Genomic DNA, 27,378 nt, shown 5'->3' with positions numbered 1-27,378 from the left:
CACATGCAGGGAGACAAAGCCAGAAAATTGCACATGTTCTATACCAGCTAAATGAGATACCCTATGCTGGACATTCCACATAAGTGACCTTATCTCCACAATAACTGGGTTTGGTCTAATCATTCCCAGTTGGCAGGTGAGGAAAGTATTTCACAAAATATAAATACCCATATTGATGTCGCTTGTAATTGAAATAACTGGGGTTAAAGCCCAGTTTGTAGTACTAGGGAGACAGACACTGCCCTTACCCCCTACTCCTGCCATGCATCCATTGTGTCTCGGGGTCTTGGCTTTGGGCTTTCTTGCTCTATGACTTGATTCTCAGGGAGAATAGAAAACTGGATAAATGTATGAGCTCTTGATTCTGATGGCCTGGGTTAAAACCCCAGATCTAGCTGCTTGGTTTGGTGTAATGGACGTCATTTGATCTTATTGTTCTCATGTGTGAAAAGGGAGAAATATATTGTGCACTTCACAGGAGTATTATAAGAATTCAGGATGTCAGTTCAGGTTATTAACTACCTCAATGGACAAAAGACAAAAAATGTAGAAGCAAGTTTACATCACATGTTCCCTAGTCATTAGAAACAGAAGTCATACAAATGAATAAAGTCAGTGTTGAAATAATCCTGAGCATATCACGGCACCCTCTAATCCATTGTTATCTCATGCCAAAAGCCAGTATTTGCTATGTTAAGATGGCTACTAGGATTGGCTTAAAATATCACACGGTCTATCCTGCAAAATCTAAAATCTATTCTGATTTTTCTTTTTCTTTTTTTAAAATTATTTTATTGTTGTTCAATTAAAGTTGTTTGCATTTTCCCCTACCACTCCCCTCTTATCCCAGGCAAACCCTGCCAGAGAAGTTCAAAACTTACACTGATCAGGAGGGAAAAATGTGATAGCATTACATAAAGGCAAATATATGCAGAAAACTTACCACTTTTATCTTTCAGACAATCACCTATTGTAGAATTAATACCAGCAACCTCTACAAGAAATGATAGCAACTATTAATGAGTTGTTTATAATTGTTACTTGACAGCATGTGTCTGTGTGTAGATAGACAGACACATAGATAGATAGATAGATAGATAGATAGATAGAGAGATAGATAGATAGATAGATGATAGATAAAATACACTCACAGAGAGGAGAGAAGCATTAAAAATATGCCCCCACAATTCCAGGAAGAGATGCTCAGACTCCATATAATTCAGTAAATTGAATTCATATATTGTGTTTCTGCACATGAAGATGCTGTTCATGAAGGACACATCTTTTCTGTTTAACCCAAACTGGAGTGTTCTATACAAGACTATACTATACAAGACCACCTGTCTTCCCTGAATTAATCACTCCTAGCACAGTACCCACTGCAAAGTAGCTGTTCAACGCATATAACACTTGATAAATGGAAAAATAAACAGAAAAAGGAGCTGCTCTACAGTCTTCAGCACACACTGCTGACATGAGCAGTTGCTACCAAAATTAAATTAAATTCCTTTAATCATAGAATCCACAACAGAAACTTACAGGTTTGAAGGAGTCTGTTGTAGACAAATTTCCCATGTAAGCCATGGCTTTTCTATTCATTCATAAGCCCTATGGCTCCAACTCTCGCACATAATTTTCTGGAGTTGTGGTTTTAGCAGCTTGACAATACTATTAAAGAAGCTAACATCTATTGAGTGATTATTTTGTGGCATACTGTATGTTAAATGCTTCAGATGTCTTATCTTACTGAAGCTCCCAATAACAATGAAGTGAGTTGCATTTTGTAGGGTCCCATGCAGCAGATGAGAAAAGGAGGTGCAGAGAGTAGTAGTAACTTGCTGAGAGTCATACCAATGACGCAGACTCAGCATTCAAAGGATGATTGTGGGAGAGTGAATGGAAGAGAACCTGTGGAAACTACTCTGTACTGTAATCCATAGAACAGTATTTTTTTTAACATGACACATATTTTTTGATACATTATAGTTCTGGAGGCCAGAAGCCCAAAATCAGTTTCACTGGGCTGGAGGCTCCAGAACAGAATCTTTTTTCTTACCTTTTTCAGACTCTAGACTTTTATTTTTTGCATTCTTTGGCTCATGGTCCTGCATTCTCACAGCTTCCATCACACCTAAAGAGAAACAACATCATTCCACCTTGGCAGGCACTGAAAAAATCGTCTCTTCCAGATTCCTTAATTAGGCTTACCAAACGACCTTTACGTTAGAGGAGCTCAACATTTCACTGCAATTCTTTCCAGAAATATGAAGATAAACCAAGCCACATTTAGTTGTATTTATCTACAATGTTCTAAAAAGGCAAATATACATAAAATGATGAAATTTCTTGAAAAGGTCATTGACCATTGGATGGAGGAAAACAGTGGCAGTGGCTGCGTTGGTTTATCCCTTTTCTACTAGATGTGTTCCTCACCGTATGTGATTCTATGCACTCAATGGGATCTTTTTTTGGTGTGAACTAAAGTAAAGGTGTGATGTATAGGCTTTGGGGTAAATTGCAAGATTGAAACTGTAAGTATAATTATGTTGATATATTAAAATATCCTCAAGAATTCATATTACTATGTGTTAAAAGTCTGTTTATTTTCCTTATAGTGACTTTCTTCAATAGAGACAAATAAAAATCTATCACCATGAATTGATTGAGGTAAAACTAGTAAAGTAACAATTTTTCATAATACAATCTGCATGTATCCTAATTCTTTTTCCTAATTTGATTGAAAACTTAGACCACATTAGTTTTATCTCTCTTTGAAATCACCCCTTTGATTTGTGCTACGATGTTATATTTTTATCTTTTATTAAAAACAAATGAAAACAAATAACAAAGAAAAAACTTCCAAGAAACAACATTAGAAATTTGTGATACAATGCCATTAACAAAATGCCCTCATTAGCTTTGTTGCTGTGAGAAGACCACGGGTACATTTGTCACAGAAATTAAGTGCCAAGTAAAACATCTTGTACCAGACCATTTCTCCTATATGATGGTCACCCCTGATAACTAGAAAAATGAAAACATAATAGAACTTAGGCCCTGTGATTATATTATACTTGTTTTGTGTATTTGCTTGGTCTCTGTTTCTTAGTTGTAGAAATAGAAAAATTAAAGCTGTCTTGGCAATCTTACTTTAGTTTCAGGAAAGGACATAAATAAATACTTGTATATGAATAAATACATCCATGTTAATTTTCAAAAGAAACCATTTTCACTGACATGATTGCATTTGCTCTTCAGCACAGCCCCAGGAGAAAGCCCAGGCCATGGTTCAAACCTGATTTGATCATTGGGGAAACTCAGGACTGAGAAGGAAAAGCTTACTTCCGAAATTCTGACTGGTAAACAGCAAAGATCTCAGCACACATTTTTATGGGCTTGTTCCCCACTGCTTAAAAGGCCTTGTTAACCAACTGATTCCTTCCTATGGGCACTCTGGGGCCTTTGGTCTGATTTGTTAATACTCAGGACTTTACATTCTGAGTCTGGGGAGTTCCCAGACCACTGCTGGGGCTAGAGCACATTCAGCGTTCTGCCCACACTGTCTAAATATGTACGCAATCTGAGTCAAAGGCCCTCCTTTGGGACAACATGCCTGAATCTCAAGTAGCCCTGAAAGTTTAGGAAAAGAGGATATTCTCTTCACTGTGTGCATCCTTCTCGGGACAGCAGTTCATCCTAGTGTATTCATCCACAGGCTTCCTGGCCTGACTCCTGCTACCACTGCATTGCCTGTGTGTTTCTAATGGCAAGATATACGTGCTCATTATGCAGATGGAAATCTGTTTCTGCAGGTCAGCATCACCCAATCTTTAATTATGAAATTTACCTACAGTGGTATATGAAATACAAACCTGAAACACCTAGGAGCAGACAAACACCCCAGGGCTAAATCATTCTGTTTTTGTTGAACCTTGATCTGGCTTCCTCAGAAGGATGCCGCCTGTTGCCTAACAATTCACTGATTATACTTTGAGTATAGCAGCACTGGAGTGATTGTGACTTTGTAGCTGAGGAGAACATTCCTGAAAGATACATAATTCTTCTTATTTTCTGGTCAAGTGAGATCATCAAAAGTGGAATCTGCCCTAGTTGGTGTGGCTCAGTGGATTGAGTGCCAGTCTGCAAACTGAAGGGTCACCAGTTCTATTCCCATTCAGAGCACATGCCTGCTGGGTTGCGGGCCAGGTCTCCAGCAGGGAGCTCACCAGAGGCAACTATACAACAATTTTCCTCTCTCTTTCTCCCTCCCTTCCCCTCTCTAAAAATAAAGAAAGAAAGCATTTTTAAGTGAAATCTCTTTTTGAGCATTGATTGTGTGATAAATTACTAGGTGCTTTCATGTATGTTCCTTCATTTAAACCACACAGCAACCATAAAAATTATCATGTGGCTTTAGTATTTGGATGATAAATCTGAGGCTGAGAGGAGTAAAATTATTTAATTTCTTACCTTTTAATGTTCCAAAGCATATACTATTTTTTAATTCTGTGGGAAAATAACAGGTTATTTTGCTACTATTAATTTTAGCAACATTTAAGAAGGATCCATATATACCCCCTTTATTAATCCTTGACAGACACTTGGGGCAGTCACTCTGGGAACAGAAGTTTCCTGGGGGGTGATATGTGTATACACATACCTTTGTTTATCGAAGGAAAAAGAATCTCTTGATCAACTCCTCTTTTATTATTCTCGTGTTTGACGATGCATTTGTGTTCTTTATCCATTGACTTTGCAGTCACGGTCAGCCAGCTGAATTTCATGTACGTGTCCCTAGTCTTCATGGTATTTCCCTGCTGGGATGCCAGAATTGCATTGCTGTCCTTTTCCTTCCAATATACCTTAATAACATCGGGGAAAAATTTCTCAAGGAGACAAAGATATGTCCCAGCCTTATGAAGGTTTATTTCCTCAACTGAAGGAAGAAAAATCGTGGGCTTAGGAGCAGTATCCGATGAATCAAGGCTTCTCTCTGTGGGGTGAAACGGAACAGTAATTAAGAATTAGAGAAACACAGGATTGTGTGGTGTGGAACAACCTGGTATGTAGTAAAAGGAAGAAAAACTGCCATCGAATTGGTGCTTATAATGGCTTTTCATCCATCATATATTGTGATATATTGATTATTGTTCTTATTTTCAGAGGGGAAAAGAAGTTCAAGAAGTTATATAACTTGTCCAAAGTCATAGCTATTAAATGGCATAGCCCGAATTAAAACTTGGGCTTTGTTCCTTCTCCACATGCTAAAATGAGGTGTGGTTTTTTTTATTTGAAAACATGAAACAGCATGGCGTAGTTTATTAAGTTTATAAATATCATTACCTATAATAAAATATAGAATACATATTCTCCCTTTTCAAACATGAAGTCTCGGAGGGCTTCCTTCACCCTTTGGTTTCAAACCCACGCAATGCACCCATATTATATTGTGAACTTCGCTCTGAGACAAAACACTGAACACTTGCTGGGGAAGGGGGAACACTGTGGGAATACCAAAGCATTACATTATAGAAAGTAAATGTTGAAGCAAAAATATTTTCTGAGTATACACTGTACATCATGTAAACAAACATTCATAATAAGAATCAATGCATGCCAGAATATTGTTTTTTTTAAGAAATCAGAATCTTCTTTCTTTTAAATTCCACACATTGAAGATGCTTTTTGTTAAGAATGGAGCCTTTTCCTGTACTTGCTAGTGTGCTTAAATACGTTGGAAAAAGTAAGTATTACATTCATTTGCTAACGGTTTGTCCTCTTGGTTGGCTGTTGCAAAAAAGGAATACAGAACTTTTCAGCCCCTGTTGTTCATGTAAAACTAGCTAATACACAATTAACTCATCTTTATCAGTCCATATTAGTAATATAACTGCTCCAACATTTGTGATCTTGTTTGTTTTTAATCTCTTTCATCCTATCATAGTTGAAGAATAGATGGCTGTGATAGGGGAAAAGACCAGGAAGTACCTTAGATAATTTCTCTTCAGATGAGAATCTTTAGTTGCTTCCAAAGTGCAAAAACAGAACAAAACAGAACAAAAAACAGATACGGACAGCAATATGGCAATTGCCAGAGAAAAAGAGGGTGGGGTGAAGTAGAAGAGGGTAAAGGGAGATGAACGGTGATGGAAGGGGACTTGAGTTTGGGTGGTGAACACACAATGCAATATACAGATGGTGTGTTTTGGGGGAATTGGTAGGGGAAAATGGAGACAGCTATATTTGAACAACAATAGAAAATGTGGGAAAAATTAAAAAATAAAATTGTACACTTGAAATCTATATATTTTTATTAACCAATGCCACCTCAATACATTCAACAAAAAGTACTTATCTCTCCCCATGAATTTTGTAACTTAAGTTTTCTTTGGCCACACATTCTCATGTTTTGCAACTCTGTAGAAACTCATTCTCTGTTTAACTGATTCCAGAATGCAACAAATTATCTTTTCAAAATTTGTTGTAAAGAATGCACAGTCACTTATTTTGATAGGAATCTACTTCCACTTGTAATTAATTTATCAAGGTATTCTTTTGGCTTTGCATATGGGCCCATTCACAGTTTTGAAGTAATATAGTTCTCCTAGTTGATTTCTAGTTTTATATAACATCTTAATTCACATCTGAACCACCCCATATTTTAGGGCACCTCCAAATTATTTATGATGCTTTGTATTTAGGAGCAAAAGAGTAACACTTCCAGAACTTCTATTAACATTTTTATTGATTATTTTCAGAAATACATATTAATGTAGCAAGTAAATGCCCCTAAAAGAATTTCATTTAACTTTAGAAAAGGTTAACCTAAAGCCTATTTTAATTTTTAAGTTCATTTGAAGTTTTAGCATGACTATTACACTATATTTTAAATATACCATATTTTGGCCCTGAATGTCTTCCATAAAATTTCTATGCACCCTGTAAGGCTACTGAACTATTTTAAAAGTCCATCATTTTCTTTGTTTTCATCTGCTGAATAAAATATATGCATAATTGGAGTAATGATAAAAGCTATGTTTCTAAAGTTTCTTTGGTAAATCTAAAGTCAAAATATGTAACAAAACATGATGCATTTAAAAAGACATCCCACGTGAATGCTGAAATGTTACTTGATTATGTATTTATTAAATACCAATAATTGAAATTATAAATGTTGAAGCCCTTTCCTATTTGTTTCCCAACTGAAACACAAATTTCTTCCTCTATTCTATTTGGGCTAGCTTTGAGTTCCTTTAGTAATTCTCTGGGCTATTTTATGAGAAAAATGTTAGATACCTCGTTTGAGAGCAAAAGGAAAAAATTATTGAGTATTTCTACCTGTGGAAGAAAGCTCCTGATTTTCACACTAAATCAATAAGCAACCATTTTGAGAGTTTTTTTTGTTTTGTTTTGGGGCCTGTTATAAACATAATTAAGCTATATAGGGCTTATTTTAATTGTATACATCTTCCTTTTAGTGCCATAGTATTTTTTCTTATAATAGTAAGGCAATGTATATTTCTCCAACTATATACTTTGTCTTTACTTAAAAAGCATGTTATATCAAGTAATATTACAGTAATTTTTCAATTGTACATTATACAGACATAATTTTAATCTCTAGTCAATATATTAAAGAATGTAAGGTTATCTAAAAACTTCTCCATAGCAATTTCTGATTTATTATACTAAAGAAATCAAAAATCAGATGACAAACTTGAAATATTTATGTGGTAACATACTATTTTTGTCACATATTCTTTTGTCGACCACCCTTTTCCTTAGCTAGATTTTTTGAGATAAAATGAATCTTGAATTTCCATACCCTTCTCATTGTAAAAGTTAACTGAGTATTAAATAATGTACTTAATTATATAGGGTTAGTACCTATATTTTGGGTAATTGCATTATATGTTATTCTTTATACATTTTTAAAAACATATTGACAAAGTTTCTTAAAGTGAAAATCTTTTCCGTGATGCAAAAAATTGAAACCAGCTTAAGAAATCAATTAGCCTTCCAATATATTTCTATAAAGTCCTTAGCATAATCAAATAATACATCTGTGTTAAATGGTCTGGGTTCCTTGTATCTATCCAGATGCATCAGTATGAGAAACACATAATTTTACCAAACTTTATATAAATGTCAACTATGTTTTCAATAGAAAGTATGATATTTCAAACCTACATATTGATATTGTGTTATCTATTTTTCTCTTATCGAATAAGTAGTTATAGTTATGTTATTTTTAAAGGTGAATTTCAAACGTATGACATCTCTGACTATATTTGTACTTTATACATGGACCATTTTCTTTCTGAATATAAGTTTTTAAAAAATATGAGAATGAAGTCAAACCTTATTGGTTATGAAATTGAGGGCCAATATATGTTGGTGTTAGAAATTATTTTGATTAAAATGAAGGATTAAGATTTAAAGCACACAAGCTGTCAATAAAATCATAAACAAAGACATGTTAATTTCATTTTTCTTGCCAGTGAGGGAAAAGGGGTGGTAAAACTAACCCAATACCTCCAGACTCATTTCTTCATGAGTAGTTAGAAGTACAAATGAGTTCTCGAGAATTTCTGCTCTGTCAATAATATTGGCTACAAACAACTCTTCATACTGGATACAATTCTTCTTTACGTTTGAATTGGGGAAACACCTATTCAGCACCTACTATATGTTAGACTATGTGCAAGTAGTTCATTCACGCCATCTCAGTCAATTCTCATACAACCCCTCTGGATGCACACTTACCCTATTTTGTGAATTATAAACCTGAGGCAAGAGAATAACTGCAAATTCACGTAAGCAGTAAGCGGTGAAGCCAGCGCTCCATGTGATCCTGACTCCAAAGCCCAGGCTCTTTCACAACATCATTCCACCATCAGGAATGGCAATGTGTCAGCTCACAAAAGTCACCCATAGTAATAAACTTAGTCCTTGGGCCAAACACTTCCATGACAATCGTATACATTATACATGAGCATTGTGAACAAGACCAGGTGTATAAAAAAGCTGAATCCGGCTATGATAAATGCACACAGTTGTCTATGTGTGCCTGTTAGGATTTGTTTTACAATCTTTCCTATGATTTCTACATCTAATTCCCATTAATTCCTGTTTTACCTAAATATTCTGTTATTCCAATTTAACTGTGTCTTGCCTTCCCTCTACCACTTAGAAAAATTGCATTCTTCTGATACCTACCTGTGATAACAAGTTTTGTTCCATCACCAAAGAGTTTTCTATCATATTTCCACAGTGATTCAACCAGTATCAAAAACTTTACTAATTTAGCTTCTCCGAGTTTTTCAAATTCTAGTGGAACTATGATGGTTTGCAAATCAAGGGATCAGTGTTCTGATTCTGGTTCATTTTGCTCATAACAAGTTCTGTGGCTGAGCCAATGAAGTAAATTAACATTTTTGGTGGTTTATTTATATCTGAAAACAATGATGTGAGTATAAATCAATTGAACATCACTACTAGTAAGACCAAAATGAAACAAGATTTGAAAAGCAATTTGATTAAAAATGCTGTGGAAATAAGAGATTATAATACTTATTAACTATTTGATGGTGATGACTTTGTACTCCAACCTGATTTTTTAATCTCATGAAACCAAACTTTGCCCTTACCAGTATTCAGCACTTTGGGTTTGCAGCCAAATCTGTAGTAATGCATTCCATTTTGCTCTAATATGTCTGGAATTCTCAAAGCCATCACCATAGGAAGGATGACTTTCACACACTTAATTAGCATACAATCTTTTGTCTTGTCTATCTGTATTTCCAGTGTTTAGCCATACCACAGGATCTTGTCTGATTCCCTGAGAAAGTCAAAGGGAACACCAGCTAAAGGCAAATGATATGCAGTCAGTATATACAGCTGCTTCACTTGTGTTGTCCAAAACAAATAGCTCTTTCTCCATTTAACAAAAAGAACAATCATTTGCATTCCAAGCTTTCACCAGACATTTTAGCCTTGAACTGACATCTTTCCAGCTGATGCTGAAAGTTCAGCTGAAAGTTCCTGGCAGTGGGCCTTCAAGCCAGAATGACAAAAGAAAGGCAGGGTACCTGTCCTCAAATCCTTCTATTGTCATGTTAAGTATCTAAAACACACCTGCCTGACTATATCTGCTGAGGGTTCCCATCTGTGAATGGCATCAAATGCTATAATACCCATAGCATTGATGTAGTGGCAGAGTACAATGGGTTTGATTAAAGACCATTTGTGTTGTTTGATAAACTGGATGTTGAAGACAATATTCACTTTACTTCACTTTCCTTCTAAATGATTCATGCATTGAAATTGTTTTCTAATTTTATAGGGTGGGAAAAACATATTTCAAAACTTGGAGTGCTTCATTTTATCAATTAATAGATAGTATATATTCCACTAAAAATTTCCTACATTTTTTCTTTATTTCTAAAATCACTTCTAGAAAATTGAGATATAATTTACATAACTCTCCCACCTTTGAATGTAAAATTTTAACCTGTGCTTCTTGCTGGGTAATTATAGGTCTCCTTTCTTCTGCTTTCTGTGGTGCTTTTGGTCTTCTTATTTCATGGTCTGACTGCAACTTTGATTTAGATCTTCTCAAACAGACTTTGGAAATAGGCAGTTTAAGATATAACCAATAGTTTGTGCATTATAGTTTGTTCTTTTTCTGCCTGTGGGGCTAATAGTTTAATAAAGTCTATAAGAAAAAATAACATGAAAGCTGAGAGACTGATTATGTTTGTAAATCCTAGCTCTGTGATATAGATGAAAAACATGTAGAATTCAGGCTGGGGAGATCTGGATAGGTACATGCAAAAAAAGAAACTAGACCATCATTTTACACTATACACCAGAATAAACTCAAGATGAATAAAAGACTTAAATATGAGTCATGACATCATGAAAATCCTAGGAAAAACAAGAGCAGTAAAATTTCAGATATCCCATACAGCAATATTATCAACGATATACCTCCAAGGGCCAGGGTAATAAAGGAAAGAATAATCGAATGGGACTACATCAAAGTAAACAACTTCTGCATTGCCAAAGAAAAAATCAGCAAAATGAAAAGGGAGCCAACAACATTGGAAAATGTATTTGCCAATGATACTTCAAACAAGGGTTTGATGTCCAAAATGTATAAAAAACTCATGTGACTCAACACCAGGAAGACAAAAATCCAATTAAAAAATGGGCAAAGGAACTGAACAGGCACTTCTCCAAGGAGGACATACGGAGGCCCATCAGCTTACGAAAGGATGATCAACATCACTAGCCACCAGAGAGATGCACAATAAACTCACAATGAGATACCACTTCACACGGATCAGAATGACCATCATTAACAAACAAGTGTGGCAAAGTTGTAGAGAAAAGGGAACCCTATTGTACAGCTGGCAGGAATGCAGACTGGTATAGTCACTGTGGAAAACACTACAGCATTTCCTCAAAAAACTAAAAATGGAACTGCCTTTTTATCCAGTGATTCCACTGCTCTTATTGTATCCTGATAATCCTGAAACACCAATTCAAAAGAACCTATGCACCTCAATAATCATAGCAGCATTGTTTACAATAGCCAAGTGCTGGAACAGCCAAAGTGGCCACCATTAAGTAGGTGGATCAAAAAAAGTGGTGCATATACACAGTGGAGTACTATGCAGCAGAAAGAAAGAAGTAACTCCTACCATTCATGATAATAAGTCAGGTGAAGAAACACTAATACCATATGATCTCACCTATAAGTGGAACCTAGTGAACAACACAAACAAACAAGCAAAATAGAACCAGAAGCAAGGGAACAAGGAACAGACTGACAGTAACCAGAGGGGAAAGTTGAGGAAGATAACAAGGGAAAGGAGAGGAAGGGTCTAGTCAAGGAACATGTATAAAGGACCCATGGACATGGATAATAGGGTGGGAATTGACTGTGGGAGCAGGGGGTGGGCAGGGTAGAGGAGAGCAATGGGGAATAATTGGGAAAACTGTAATAGAAAAATAATAAAAAAGGTAAAAACACTAGTAACAAGCCCCCTGTTACTGGATTATAATGGAAGGTATTGCTGTAAACTCACTCTGTATGTATAGAAATAAACATAGATGTAAATGTGAAAAATAATAAAAAGGTTTTGCATGAAAGAAAAAAACAATGTGGCAGATCATTAGGTGAGGCTTTTTCCCCAGAATTATCCCTCACAAAGCAGGGGCTGCCTTGTATTTCAGTTCTTGTGTAAACTCTTATAGTGAAAGATGCTCTCCCTATACACTGCTTTGATCAAAAATTAATACGCAAAAAGTCAAAGTAAAATTAATTATTTTAATTTATTGTAAAATCTCAGTTAATACAAACTTTAGAGCTAGCACTGGTATTAGACAATAAAGACATTTAACATGGATTAATCCTAAAACAACTTCTTTCTAGATTCCAGTTCTCACTGATAGACCAATGAGTTGTTACAGAATGTAAATTCTTAATGATTACCTTTTAAACTATTTATTGCTAAAAGACTGTTTTTTTGGACTTATTACCTTTACAGTTTCCAGGGCGTTTACTATATATGCTGTGCTGCTTATCAGAGACTCCTATATGGTTTGGTATTTCTGCAGCTGTCTCATCATGGGGGAAAGGCAGTGCTGAGTTATGCAATTTAATCGTAGCACCATTTAAGTACAACTGATTTAGTTCTTTTACCAGCAACAGTATTTTTAGCAAATTTGATGCCAGTATAGAAACAAAATTGAATGGAATGGTATCAAAAGATCTTGTCATTTTATAGAAATACCCAAAGAATCATAATTAAAGTATTTAATAAATGTACATTTAACATGACTTACTTGATCTTTTTGGGAAGAGAGAGGGGTGGCATATTTAGAAGCAGAAGCATTGTTTTCACGCAAGAGTAGTAATTTAAAATATAAAGTATTACTAATTAAGTAGTTAATTAAAGAGTCCATTTAGGTGGTCAGACTATGGCCCTGGCTGGTGTGGCTCAGTGGATTCAGCACTGGACTGCGAACCAATAGGTCATGGTTCAGTTCCCAGTTGGGGCACATGCCTGGGTTGTAGGCCAGGTTCCCCAGTGCGGGGTACATGAGAAACAACTATGCATTGATGTTTCTTTTCCTCTCTTTCTTCCTCCATTCCTCTCTCTAAAAATAAACAAATAAAATTCCAAAAAGTTAACGGGAAAATATTCAGGACATAACTTAATATCTCCAATATCACATAATAGATAAGTCTCTTGAATCCTAAACTTTGACATAGTAACTTCTCCTGCATGAGGCAATTAACCAAAATACTCTAATCCTCAGTTTTCTCATATATGAAATGCACATAAGAGGACCCATGCACAGGGCCACTGAGGAATTAGATAAGGCAATAAAACTATTTAATGTGGTGTCTGGCCTTCTGTGAATACTAGCTAATATCATTCTCTTTAATGGAATGGTCAGGGCCATTTTAAAAATTATTCCACAAAACAAAATATATGTATTTTGTAAGCAATAACTCTTACATGAATTGAGAGGAAACAACTCATGAATCCAAGACCTTCTGTGTCTATGGCATCCACAGGTAAAAGAACATGGGGCCCAATCAAGCCAGAATCTGATCTACTAGATGACAAGCCTTTTGAGCGCTGGGAAAACATATTTTTCATTTTTTCATCCCCAGCATTCAACACAGAAACTGTCTTCTGTAAATGTTTGCTGAGACAATGAATGAACAAAAGAGGATATAAAACCACACAGACTTTTTCTTAGATTTTGGAGCTGAAATGATTTATTAGGCTAATAATTCCATTAAACTGGTCCATCTCTACAGGCAGTACAATAAAACTAGTCATAGCATAAACTGTGATGTTCTTTACTCATTCACTATAAGAATTAAGTTTTTGCATGGCTATTGGACATGAGATAAAAATCCAATAATGTATCAGATTATTGAGAGAACAATGTACTATGTTTTAGCTCTACATATCATGGACAAAAGTGTCTATCAATTAAAATACTATCTATAAGAAAAACATCTGAAAGTCATAATTTATACCATGGTATACAGACATAGTACTCAACATATTTTAATTTATAGTATGAGTGTACCTTTTTTGTGTATGTGTATTCTAAGAATAGTATTTCAATCAGCTGACATGCAAAGAAAATAAACCATTTACAAAATAGCATTGTATCCATATACAGTGACCAGTAGCTGCAAAATTTCTGTTTATATGTTGAGGCTGAGAATGTGACATTCAGATTAGTGATACTTACATAAATTATTTTTATTTAAATAGCAGCTACCAGTTTTTCAAACATAGAAGAAATTACTTACCAGAGTGAATTACTATGAGCTTTGTCCCTTCAGCAAATATCTTGATTATGCCTGAGTGATCACACTGGTTACAACTACTTCAAAAATCTTACCATTCTCCTAGGCTTCATGACATGATCAGAATTGAAAAAAATGGCCATTTGATCTTCTGGGTTCTTGTGAAAGTCCTTAAATATAGCTTTTGTGGCATCTGATGGCTTATAAGTTTTCCTCAGATAAATTGACCCAGATGTCAGTTTTTTATCAAGGCAGTAATTATTCAAAAGGACTGATAAAAAATTAAAGAAGAGCAGAAAAAGAAGAGACCAAGCTGAACTGGCCAACCAACTACTTTTCCTAATTACCAGGAAATGTATTCAAAGAATACATTTAAGAAGTTTTGCTTCCAGGTATTCAATTGTGAAACTGCTGGGAGATGGCATCAAAGGGATGGCCCTTCCTTCTGTTCTCAGAAACACCAGGGCTGCTCCTCCAGTGGTTTTGGGTTATTTCTGAAAAGAGGAAACTCTGCAGTAACTGAAAATGCAAGTCTGCCAGCACAAATATATTTGATAAATGTGAACAAAACTCTTCATTTTTAATAAAGCCACTTTTCTCATTTGACAATGTGATTGATTATCAGGCAATGCAAAATGAGACAGTCATTCCTTCATGGCATTACTTTTCCTGGAATAAAAGAGTATATTTGTGGAATTTTATCTCCAGTAAAGTAACAGATTTTCTATTTAAACTGAAATTTAAAAACAAAACCCAGTTCTACAATTTGTTGAAAGGAGAATTCCCTTTTAAGTTGTTCTGCAATCTTATGCATCTTATCTTTGGTCAGGGAACAAAAATTGTAGGAAACAGTGGAGTGCTCCTACAGGTACACCTGGGTTGACCCTCTGCCTCCCCAGAGAGGACAGGCCCTGATGAATCCCAAGTGCACCTCAGATTCAGGCCTGGACCTGGTCCCATGAGCAAACTTAGTCTCCTCTGTTCCTAAAAATGAAGCTGTGGCATGGTCATGGTGAAAAACTGTCCACTCACAACAAATCACAGCACCAAACACTATGGGAAAGGATGTGGAGGTGGGATGAAAATTATTTTTAAAGATTATTTTTTGTTCATTGAGCATGTCAAGTTATTATTGCTTAGAGCTATCAAATACCTTTTACACTTATTGTAGATGTAAATAGTACCCACTCAGTTCCTTTCTGATAACTTGTCCTCTTTTTGTTCTTATTCCAAGACTATGAACAGAATTATCTGCAGCTTTAAGTGTTGTTTATATTTTGGACTTCAGGCCACAATGGAGGTGTAGGTAGACACACTGGGCCTCCTCACACAACCTAAAGAAGAACAACAACAAATTTAAAAACAAAAAAACAACTAGAACTGACAGAAAATCGAACTGTATGGAAATCCAACCATCAGGGAGTTAAAGAAGAAACATTCATCCAGACTGGTAGGAGGGGTGGATACAGGCAGCCGGGGGAGAGAACTCATAGCAATGTGGCAGCTGGAGGATCGGGACGGACAAGGTGGCTGGCAGACCTAGTAAGGTGGCAGCTGGTGGACAGGGTGGTCCCACATTGGCATGCAGATAAACCAGGAGGAACAACTGGAAGCAAGACAGACCACACAACCCAGGGTTCCAGAATGGGGAAATAAAGCCTTAAAACCTCTTATTGAAAGAACTTGTTAGGGTTAAGGTGACAGGAGAAACTCCTAGCCTCACCAGAGAGTTTGTTGTAGAGACCCACAGAGTCCTAGAAGGTACACAAACCCACCTACCTGGGAATCAGTATCAAAGAGCCCAATTTGACTGTGGGTAGTGAGGAAAGTGACTGAAAGCCAGTAGAGAGTAGAGCAAGTGTCACTGTTCCCTCTCATACCTCTCCCCAACACACAGAACCACAAGGCAGCAACGTGGATTGCCCCATCCTAGCGAATACATAAGGCTCCACCTTTACAACATAACAGGTGCACTGGGACAAAAATAAAATGTCCTAAATGAAAGAATAGATCAGCACCTTTGATTGCTCGGCTGGTAGAGCAGAGGACTGTAGGCTACATCTGCGTGAAAAGACAGGGAAGAGCCCCCCCCCAAAAAAAATACAACCAAGCAATGAAAAGACAGCCAACCTATCAGATGCACAGTTCAAAACGTTGATAATCAGGTTGCTTACAGAATTGGTTGAATATGGTCACAAATTAGAGAAAAAAGTGAAGGCCGTGAAAAGTGATATAAAGGAAAATATATGGGGAATCAACAGTGACAGGAAGAAAACTGGGACTCAAATCAACAGCTTGGGCCAGAAGGAAGAAATAAACAGTCAACCAGAACAGAATAAAGAAACAAGAATTCAAAAAAAAAATAAGGAGAGGCTTGGGAATCTCCAAGGCAACTTTAGACATTCCAACATCTGAATTATAGAGGTGCCAGAAGGAGAAGAGGAAGAGCAAGGCATTGAAAACTTATTTGAAAATATAATGAAGGAGAACTTCCACAATCCAGCAAAGGAAATAGACTTCCAGGAAATCCAGGAAGCTCAGAGAGTCACAAAGAAGTTGGACCCAAGGAAGCACACACTAAGGCACATCATAATTACATCACCCAAGATTAAAGAAAAGGATGGAATCTTAAAAGCAGCAAGAGAAAAGGAAAGAGGTACCTACAAAGGAGTTCTCATTAGACTCTCAGTTTATTTCTCAAAAGAGACCCTGCAGGCAAGAAAGGCCTGGAAAGAAGTATTTCAAGTCATGAAAAACAAAGACCTACATCCAAGATTACTCTATCCAGCAAAGCTATCATTTAGAATGGAAGGGCAGATAAAGTGCTTCCCAGATAAGGTCAAGTTCAAGGAGTTCATCATCATCAAGCCCTTATCATATGAAATTTTAAGGAGACTTATCTAAGAAAAATAGGACTTTTCTTATCTAATAAAATTCATATTAAAAAATATGAACAGTAAAATGACAACAAACTCACAACTGAATTTAACAACTGAACCAAAATCAAAACCAAAACAAACTAAGCAAACATTAGAACAGAAACAGAATCACAGAAATGGAGATCACATGGAGTGTTATCAGTGGAGGAGTAAGGGGAAGGAAGGGGAAAAAGGTACAGAGAATAAGTAGCATAAATGTTAGGTAGAAAATAGACAAAGGAAGGTTAAGAATAGTATAGGAATAGTAGAAGCCAAAGAACTTATATGTATGACCCATGTTCATGAATGAACTAAAGAGGGAGAAATATGGGTGGGAAGGGATATGCAGGGTAGAGGGAAATAAAGGGGGAAAATGGGACAACTGTAATAGCATAATCAATAAAATATATATTAAAAAACAAAGAAACTGAAGGGCTTAGTCAAAGAACATATATGAAGTACTCATGGACATGGACCACATTGAGGGGACTGACTATGGAAGTGGGAAGCAGGCAGGTTGGAGGTGGAAGCAAAGGAGGCAAAGTGTAACCACTATAATAGCATAAATAATAAAATATAAAAATAAAATAATTAGGGCCTGGCTGGTGTAGCTCAGTGGATTGAGTCCGGGTCTGCAAACTAGAGGATCGCAGTTCGATTCCCAGTCAGGGCACAGTTCCCAGCAGGGGACCCACGAGAGGCAACCATACATTGATATTTCTCTCCTCTCCTTCCCTTCCTCTCTAAAAGATAAATAAATAAAATATTTAAAAAAAATAAAAAAACAAAAAACAAAAATAAAATTAAATAATTAAAAAGAAAAAAGAAAATAGGAGTCGTTTATATTTCATGATCCATGAAGAATTTAAGTAATAAAATGCAAGACAGTAGTTACAAAATAGTCAATTAAATTTATAAGAAAATATGAGAACTATATGAAGAAAAGAGTATAAGATTTGATAAGTGCCATTAAAACAAAACCTGAACGAATGCTATATATACTATATTTATAAAGAAAAAGCTCAAAGTCATAAATATGCTAAGCTTTCCAAAATTCATCCATATACATTAACTGCAATTCCAATCATAACTATGACAATATTCTTTTTTCTCATGGTGTAGGTTTGGGGGATGGGCAAGATAACTTGATTTTACATGCTATTATAGAGCATAAATAGGAGATAATTAAAAATAATTTCTGAAAAATATTAGTGAATAGACTTTTTGACATGGCATATCTTTTTTATTTTAATTGTTGTTCAATTATAGTTATTCCCATCTCCCCCCCGCCATGTTGCTCTCTCCTGGCCTGCACACCCCCTGCTCCCACATTTAATCCTCCTTCTGTTGTCCTTGTCCTTGGGTCCTTTATATGACTCTTCCCTTTCTTTCCCCTATTATTCCCCTCCTCCCTTCCCTTTGGTCATTGTCAGTTTGTTCTTTATTTTCATGTCTCTGGTTCAATTTTTCTCACTTGTTTGTTTGGTTGATTAGGTTCCATTTATAGGTGAGATCATATGGTATTTGATCTCATGATATCAGACATATTTCTGTAAGGAACAACAGATCATTACAAAATACTGTCTTCATTTGTTTATAAAAACTTCAGGCAGTGTTCAGCAGAGGCCAAGTCATTTCACTTTCAAGCAGGTTCCTCCCTTTAGTCAATTTACCAACCATCTTCATTCTGAACTTGAATGAGCTTCTAGTCTCTTAAGGCTTCTTTGCACTTTGGGTACTTCATATGCTACTATGTGCAATTCATAATGCACCCATAGGAAAACATGTTTGATGAAACACTTGTTTCTATTTTGCAAACGAGAGACACATGTCTGTTTTGAATAGGTATGCATGAAAGGCATGTTTGAGTGAAAAAAAATTGTTCCTTGAGAAGGAAACTGTACCTTAGCTCCAAATCTGCTTTTCCCTTGTTTCTCCTTGCTCTGGCATAGCAAGACATGACTCTGGATTCTCTAGTAGTTAAAGAAAGGGACATTCACACATGTGGGATCTACTCTGAATTAGGTGTGCATATAAATCATTCAGCTTTATCTATAAGGGTTATTGCTCTTAAAAGGCAGAGAGCAAACGGAAAGCTAGGGATTTGATTTCCCAAACTCTATTCTTTCAAGCACTTCACACTTCTTGGATGGAGTTGGAAAGATGTGTGTGGCTGGGACAGTTTCCAGGCCTATTGCAGGTCTACATAATTAGAGGATCTGTATCTCAAATGATCAAATATGAGATATTGGGTCTTACTTTCTGAGAAACCCAGGAAGTATCCTGAGTAAAAAGTAGGTGAAATGATTGTTTTGATTATCCTAACAGCAATGGGCCATCATTGCAAGCACCTAGCAAAAGAATCTGTGAGGACTGGGCCTGCTTTAATTGGAATATTCAATTAAAGTCTGCAATTTAGCTTCTTTTCACTTGTCACTAGGATATTAAAGTGTCCATGAGAACATTTGGACCACACAGTTCAAATTATACATATTACTTGAATTAAGTGGTTGTTTCTACCATGAGCTTGCTGATTGCCCTGTACATGTTGGCTAGAAAACAATAGAGTCTCTAAACTTACATTAAGTTTGACAGAGAGAGAGAAGAGTGGCAATTTCTGCACTGGATCTAAGGGTTTAGGCTGGGGCTCTGTCTAGAAAGCCAATTCTAGTCTTAGGTGGTGCCCCTGGTGTTGGCTGGGTTTGTTGTTTACTTTCTGGTCAGTGAAATCACAGTTCCCAGGGTCTCCTGTCTCTTTTATCAGATTTCCTATCATGGCGAAGGTCTAAAAAATCCTCAGGTTTTCCCATCTCTATTTCTCTCATTACCAGAGGAAGCAAAATATATGAAAAATCAAGAGAAAACCATCTACTTCCAAAAAAATCTTTCCATTGTGTTCAGTGATACAATATAATTTTGTCCTTTACTGAAACAAGAAAGTGTGTGGAGAAAACTAATACAAATTGTGGGGACTGGAGTGATGGAGTGAGACTGGAATCAATAATTGTATTTGGGATACTTATCAGACATACAAGAAGAGGTATTTCAGCTGTAATGTCAGGGTGTAGATTATTGTTATTACTGTTGTTCTTGTTATTTTCAAGGTTTGAGTGCTTAGACCTTGAACATGAAAATGTCTGGAGTCACACTAACAATGCAGAAAGGAGGTTGGGGCTATCAAATTTGGGACCAAGTGCACAATAATGCAGCTAGGACAGGTGTCAGGTCAGAGTGAAGAGCAGGGAATTTGAACTTCTTTGAGAAGATTGTTTTGTAACTGGAAACATTTACAAGTATATTAATGAGACACCAATCTCCACCTTCCACGTGCACATATATTCGATGGGCATGTTCCAAAGTATTGCAATTGTTGGATATTTCAGAACTGATAGGAGACTGCAGAAATGAAGGGGAATATGTAGCCATGGGAAAAACGACATGGGGACAGAAGGAGCTTGGAGTCCATCATCTGCTGATCTTTGTCACTTCTCAACAGGGGGAAGTCACATACTTCAACTACATATTAGATCTTATCATGTTCTGGGGATATCACTTGTGAAGACAAAGTATAGTTAGTTGATAAAGCTTCCTTTTGAAAGAATTACATTTTTGCTCAAGAAATTCAACACTGACTGTCAGAGAGACAGCAAAATCACTGGACTGAAAATCTGAAACCTAACTAGAGCCCTGTCTCTGTGGTTAACTAGCTTTGGACTAGCCACTTGCCATCTCTCAGCCAGCCCAGCTTCCTTACTTCAGATGTGGGCACTGTGTTGAATATATGTCCTAAGAGCCCTCCCTGTTCCAACAGTTTCTGAATTTAAGATTAAGGGCATTAAAGGGTCTGTTGTGGTTGCTCCAGCGTGACAGGAGTTGAGGGTTAGTAACAGAGAAAATTTTCTTATAGGTCCCTTGTGAGTCTGTGAGTCTGTGACTTTGTGAGACCCAGTGGCATAGTAGTAGGTGACTCCATAAGACTTGACATCATTGATTATTAGGTAAAACATTCCATCATCTTTCAAATGAGTCTCCAAGTGAGCTTGTCACCCTTGGTTGAGCCATAAAGGATTCATCTCAAGGGCTCCCCTTCTTTTTGTTGATACCAGTGCACAATGGCATTATCGGAAATCCCACCAACAATGTACTAGAGTTCATTTTCTCCACAACCTCTCTAACACTTATTGTTTGTTGATTTGTTTATGATGGCCATTCTGACCTGTGTGAAGTGACCGTGTGAAGGAGAACAAAGAAGTCCTCCTACTTTGTTCTTCTTTCTCAAAATTGCTGCAGCTATAAAACTCCCAGAACACAAAAGCCCTGGACCACATGGTTTCACAGGAGAATGCTACAAAGCATTTAAGAAAGAGCTAACCCTTATCCTTCAAAGAATATTTAAAAAATCCAAGAAGATGGAAGGTTTCTAATTTTTTTTATGAAACTAACATCATCCTAATCTCAAATCAGATAAAGATATAACAAAGAAAGAAAACTTCAGGCCAATATCGCTGATGAACATAGACACTAAAATCCTCAACAAAATATTGGCAAACTGCATCCAGCAATACCATAGAAAGATCACACATCATGATTAAGTATGATTCATCCCAGGGATTCAAGGATGGTACAATATTCACAAATCAATAAATGTAATACATCACACAAACAAAAGCAAAGACAAAAATCACACGATCATATCAATAGGTGCAGGAAAAGCATTTGATAAGCTACAGCACCTATTTATGATTAAAACACTCAGCAAAGTGGGAATAGAGGGACAATTCCTCAACATAATAAAGGCCATATATGAGAGACCTGCAGCCAACATCATACTCAATGGGCAAAAACTAAAAACTTTCCCACAAAGACCAGAAACAGGGCAAGGTTGTCCACTTTTGCCACTTCTATTCAACATAGTACTGGAAGTCCTAGACACAACAATTAGACAAGAAAAAGAAATAAAAGGCATCCAAATTGGAAAAGAGGAAACAAAACTGTCATTGTTTTATGGAATTTTCTCAGAAAACTAAAATTGGACTTGCCTTTTGACCCAGCAATTCCACTATTAGGAGTATATCCTAAGAACCCTAAAACACCAATCCCAAAAAACATATGCACCCCAATGTTCATAGCAGCACAATTTACAATAGCCAAGAGTTGGAAGCAACCTAGGTGCCCGTCAGTAAATGAATGGATCAAAAAACTATGGTACATATACACAATGGAATTTTGTGCTGCAGAAAGAAAGAAGGAGCTCCTACCTTTTGCAACAACATAGATGGAACTGAAAAGCATTATGCTGAGTGAAATAAGCCAGGGGTTGAAAGACAAATACCATATGATCTCACCTTTAACAGGAACCTAAACAACAATACAAACAAGCAAGCAAAATATGACCAAAGACACTGAAATAGAGAACAGGCTGACAGTGACCAGAGGGGAGAAGGGAAGGAATTTCAGGGGAAATAGGGAGGGATTTAGAGGAACATATATAAAGGATACATGGACAACAACTGAGAAGGGTGGAAATGGGAGGGGGGCACGGGGGTGGGATGGGATGGGAGTAATAGACAGAAAACTGTACTTGAAAAATAATTAAAGAAAAAAATTAAAGAAAAAAACTGTCATTGTTTGTAGATGACATGATAGTGTACATAGAAAATCCTATAGACTCCACCAAAAAACTACTCAACCTAATTAATGAATTTGGCAAAACAGCCAGATACAAAGTCAATGTTCAGAAATCAAAGCATTTTTGTACAACAATGAAACAGAAGAAAGAGAAATCAGGGGAAAAAATCCCATTTGATATAGCAACAAGAAAAATAAAGTACCTAGGAATAAGCCTAACCAAGGCAGTAAAAAACCTGTACTCAGAAAACTACACAACACTGAAGAAAGAAATTAAGGAAGACACAAACAAATGGAAGTATGTACCATGCTCATGGATTAGAATTATCATCAAAATGGCCATACTACACAAAGCAATTTACAGATTCAATGAAATACCTATTAAAGAACCAATGGCATATTTCACAGACAGAACAAACACTTCAAATATGCATATGAAAGCAAAGTCATTCATTTTGAATATTTCCCTTCATTATGTTGTTATAAGAGGGTTGCAAGGTCATTTCCCTTCCTCTGTGTCTCTGAGCACACGCTGCTATTCTTTCCCATTTTTAAATTGTATTCGTTTGCTAATTGAGTTGTAAAAGCTATTTATGTAGTTTGGACAGTGTTCATGATTGTTTTTCATATGTGTGTGAGAATATTTTCTTCTAGTCCTTTGCTTTTCATGGTTTTAGCAGTCTTAAAAAGAGGAGGAATGTTAATTTGAATGACTGTATTTTGTCCATGTTTCCTGTTTTTTTCTGTTTAAAAAATATTTGCCTAACCGATGGCCACAGTGAATTTCTTCTATATTTTCATCTTGAAGTTTTAGTGTTTTCAGTTTTATATTTAGTCCTATCAGGTTTTTTGAGCTCATTTTTGTGTATGGTGTTCAATATGGATTGAGGGTTCTTTTTCATATGCATAAATAATTGTCCCAATACTCTGTGTTGAAAAGTTTATCCATTGTTAATTTTTGTATTTACTTGGCACCCTTAATAAAAATCAGTTAACCATGTCTGTGTAGATCTATTTCTGGATTCTTTTTTTTTTGATGCTCTTATCTATGCATCTGTCCTTTCACCAATACCCCACTGTCTTAATAATCGTAGCTTCAAGGTGTGTCTAAAATTTTATTGTGTTCAAAATTTTGTGGCTATTCTATACCCTTTGCCTTCCCATATATATTTTACAACCAGCATCTTAATTTCTACAAAAAGTGTTCTTGAGATTTTAATTGTTATTATCTGAAATCTATTTTCCAATTTGGGGAAAGTATGATATCTTAAATATATTGAGTCTTCCAATACATGAACATGGCATATCTGTCCATACATTTATTTTTTCTTTGACTTCTGTCATCACAGCTTTGTAGTTCTCAGCATATAAATCCTTTACATTTTTATTAAATTTATTTCTAAATGTTATATATAAGTTGTTGGTATTATTAGTAGTACTATTTTTTTTAATTAACACTTTCAAATTGTTAATTGTTGGTTTTCCCCCCAAACAGCACAGGTTTAAACTGCATGGGTCTACTTATACCCAGATTATTTTCCACTAAATACTGTTGTTCTCCATGTCCATGGGTTTTGCATCCACAGATTCAATCAATGGATGATCTAATAAACCATTTTCAGCCCACAGTTAGGAGGTGGCAGTTGTAGAAGGCTGACTGTAGGCATTGTTCTATGCTATTTTAAATCAGAAACTTGAGCATCTACAGATTTTGGTATTTGTAGGATGTCTTGAAACCAATGCTGAAGGCTGACTGTAGTTAAGATTTGGGGAAGTAAAAATTTATTCACAGATTTTTTTTACTGTGTAGGGGGTAAATGCTCCTAACTTCCATGTTGTTTAATGGTCAACTGTATATAGAATTAAAATTAAGTTGCATCTCTCATTCTATTTTATAGCTCTATGTACTTCATTATGCATTTGCCAACATTTATTTAATGAATTTCCTATGCATGTATATTTATGTATATTCCAATATTTTATACTTACACAATAATCAACTTTATATACACATATTTTAAAAATATTGTTGAAACTTGTGCTTTCTGGGTGAACATCTAAAGATATTTTGCTTGGTGAAAAGTTAAATTCATAGAAAATATTGTCACACATTTCCAAATTTCCCAACAAAGAGCATATATTTTGCACTTGTAGTTAAAATGTATGAGTGCCTATTTCCCCCTATCACTTAACCAACAGAATGTATTGTCAAACATTTAAACTCTTACCAATCTCATGAGTGAGAAACAGTTCCTTAAATATAGTATTGATTGGCATTTTTCTTACTTTAAGTAAAATTGAGCATTTTTATATGCCTAAGATCTATTTTTACATTAGTCTTCATGAATTGGATTTTTATGTATTTTCTTATTTTCATGTAGAATATTTTTAGTGTTTTTTCTTCATTTTTAAATTTTAGACTTTTTATATCAGTGATAGCAGGGCATCATCTCCTAAATAGATTGCAAATATTCTCTATAGTTTGTCATCTGTCCTTTCATTAGTTATGTGGCTTGTTACCATGCAATATCTACTTTTATTTTCACATAGTAAAAGTTATCAATATTCTCTTTTTGTATCTTGAATTTTAGTTATGAATACAGACTCATTCCTCAAACCCATATTACACAACAGAGGCTGGCAAATTTCTTCTGTATGTGATCAGATAATAAATGTTTTCATCTTTGTGAACCGTAAGGTTTGTGCTGTGGTTACTCACCTCTGCTCCTGTAGTTCCTAAGCAGTCAGACAGTATGTAAATGTATAGGTGCGGCTGTGTTCCAGGAATGTCAGGGGCAGATATAGTATTAGAAAATATTCCTAAAGAAGGGTTTCTTTTTTATTTATTTCTATTATCTCAAAAATAATAAAAAATAAAATGTTTTTGTTTTATATTTTACTCTCATATTTTGAAAGTCAAATCATCTATAGTATTTATATGATTTCTAGGAAGGTAACACTTAAACTCAGTCTCAGTTTAGAATAGTAATCTCTTTGTTTCAGTAATTATTTTGTGAATGAGAGTTTGTTTTCTCTTTAGCTGTGGGAACTATGGACTAGATGCCATTTCTACTGCCTGTGTTTCAGAGGCAGGTAGCATGCTGGTTGCAAGGACAGTCACTGAAGACAGAAGTTCAGCCTTCCATCTGCACTTAGTATCTCAGTGACCACAGACAAAGTAAATAACATCTCTAGGTTTCCTTGTAAAGAGTACATCAACAGATTGTCACAAACATGAGGTGAATTAGAACAGTGCCTGAGAAAGAGCAGCAGCTCTTAGTGAATGAGCACTGTGATCTTCCCAGGATCCTAGGGAAAGGGATCCTGATGACTATCCACTCTGTTGCGGGATCATCTACGGATCCCGGGGGATCTCAGGCCTGTGCAAAGGGAAGTGTGCTGGTCAGGCTGTGACACACCCCTCAATGCAGAATGAATAATCTTCCTCCCCCTGGAAAGAGAGGGCAAACGCTTCATCCCACATCCATCCCAAAATGTGTGCAGTAAATAAAACACTGAACATCTTCAGAATGGCCTGACAGGGTTTTAGCAGTATGAGGGTTTTGAAAGTAATTTTATGTCTCTAACCTCAAGTTATTAAAAGTAAATAGGGAAAAAATGATCATTACTTCACAAACGTGTTGCAGTGGTTACATAAGATATAATATCACAAGCATGTTTCCTGCCACTTGATGATTTCCTCTTTGAGTATGAGCCATATCTTTTACATTAGGAGTAATCTCTGCAGTCAAAAGAGTAACACACAACTCAAGTTCTGTGTGGAGGGAGGCTCAGGCTGGGTGCCCAGCTGTGCAGCCTCTGCGGTCGCCCATGTTGAGAAGGATGTGTGTGAGCACAGACTGAAGATGGTTCTTGTGCAGGAATCTTGGCAACTCTAACGTTGTGGGTGTCCAGCAGGCACAGAAGTACACGGCTTCATCTTCTTTCTCCAAGAAATTTATTTTCAAGGTGGAAGTGAAAGTGGAAGGGTTTTTACTTGTCTCAAATTTGTTGTTCTTCCCACGAGTAGGGATGTTTGAATAAGCATATATTAAATGTTCTATACTTTGATCTGGTTTCTGCCGGTACCAGTGTATGTAGTCTCTGCTAAAAGTGCTAGAAGACACCTTGCAAGATATAAGGGCACTCTTATCACTTGACCTGGAAATTGACATTTTAGATTGTTCCAACTTTAACTGCCCGAGGCCAACTGTAGGAAAAAAAATCAACAGATCTCCATGAACAAACGGAATGTAAAGAGGCAGCAATAAAGAAGTTCTTCTGTCTTTGTTTTAGACTGAAAGATAGGGGTAACTCACAAGCCCAGAGGGAGAAGAAGATGACTGCTTCCAGTAGTGACATCCTGCACTCCAGACTGGCTCCCCAAGGAGAGGGTAAGAAAGTGAGGCACCTGTTAGCAGACCAGAGTCAGGAGGGTGGGGCTGGGTCTTGTTTGTAAGAGGAAGTGGTGACTCAGACAGTTCC

The 27,378-nt window shown here is 36.2% G+C and overlaps 2 gene segments (V, D, J or C); both read right to left on the bottom strand.

The window, feature by feature from the left end:
- LOC118994019 (T cell receptor gamma constant 1-like) lies at positions 1-4,900 on the bottom strand. The segment is given in 4 exon segments: positions 1-437; positions 944-994; positions 2,057-2,131; positions 4,661-4,900. Coding segments are annotated over 4 exon segments (279 nt in total).
- Positions 4,832-27,378, bottom strand: LOC118993984 (T-cell receptor gamma chain V region V108B-like; the record flags this gene model as incomplete). The annotated part of the segment is given in 4 exon segments: positions 4,832-4,993; positions 9,220-9,271; positions 26,803-27,103; positions 27,213-27,378. Coding segments are annotated over 4 exon segments (558 nt in total), but the record flags the coding sequence as incomplete, so codon positions are not given.

Source organism: Sturnira hondurensis, unplaced genomic scaffold (assembly GCF_014824575.4).
Source record: "Sturnira hondurensis isolate 20B ecotype Veracruz unplaced genomic scaffold, ASM1482457v3 Scaffold0008992, whole genome shotgun sequence".
In the NCBI taxonomy this organism is placed as follows: domain Eukaryota; kingdom Metazoa; phylum Chordata; class Mammalia; order Chiroptera; family Phyllostomidae; genus Sturnira; species Sturnira hondurensis.
The sequence above is the reverse complement of the archived record's forward strand: the minus strand, read 5'-3'. Positions and strand labels throughout refer to the sequence as shown.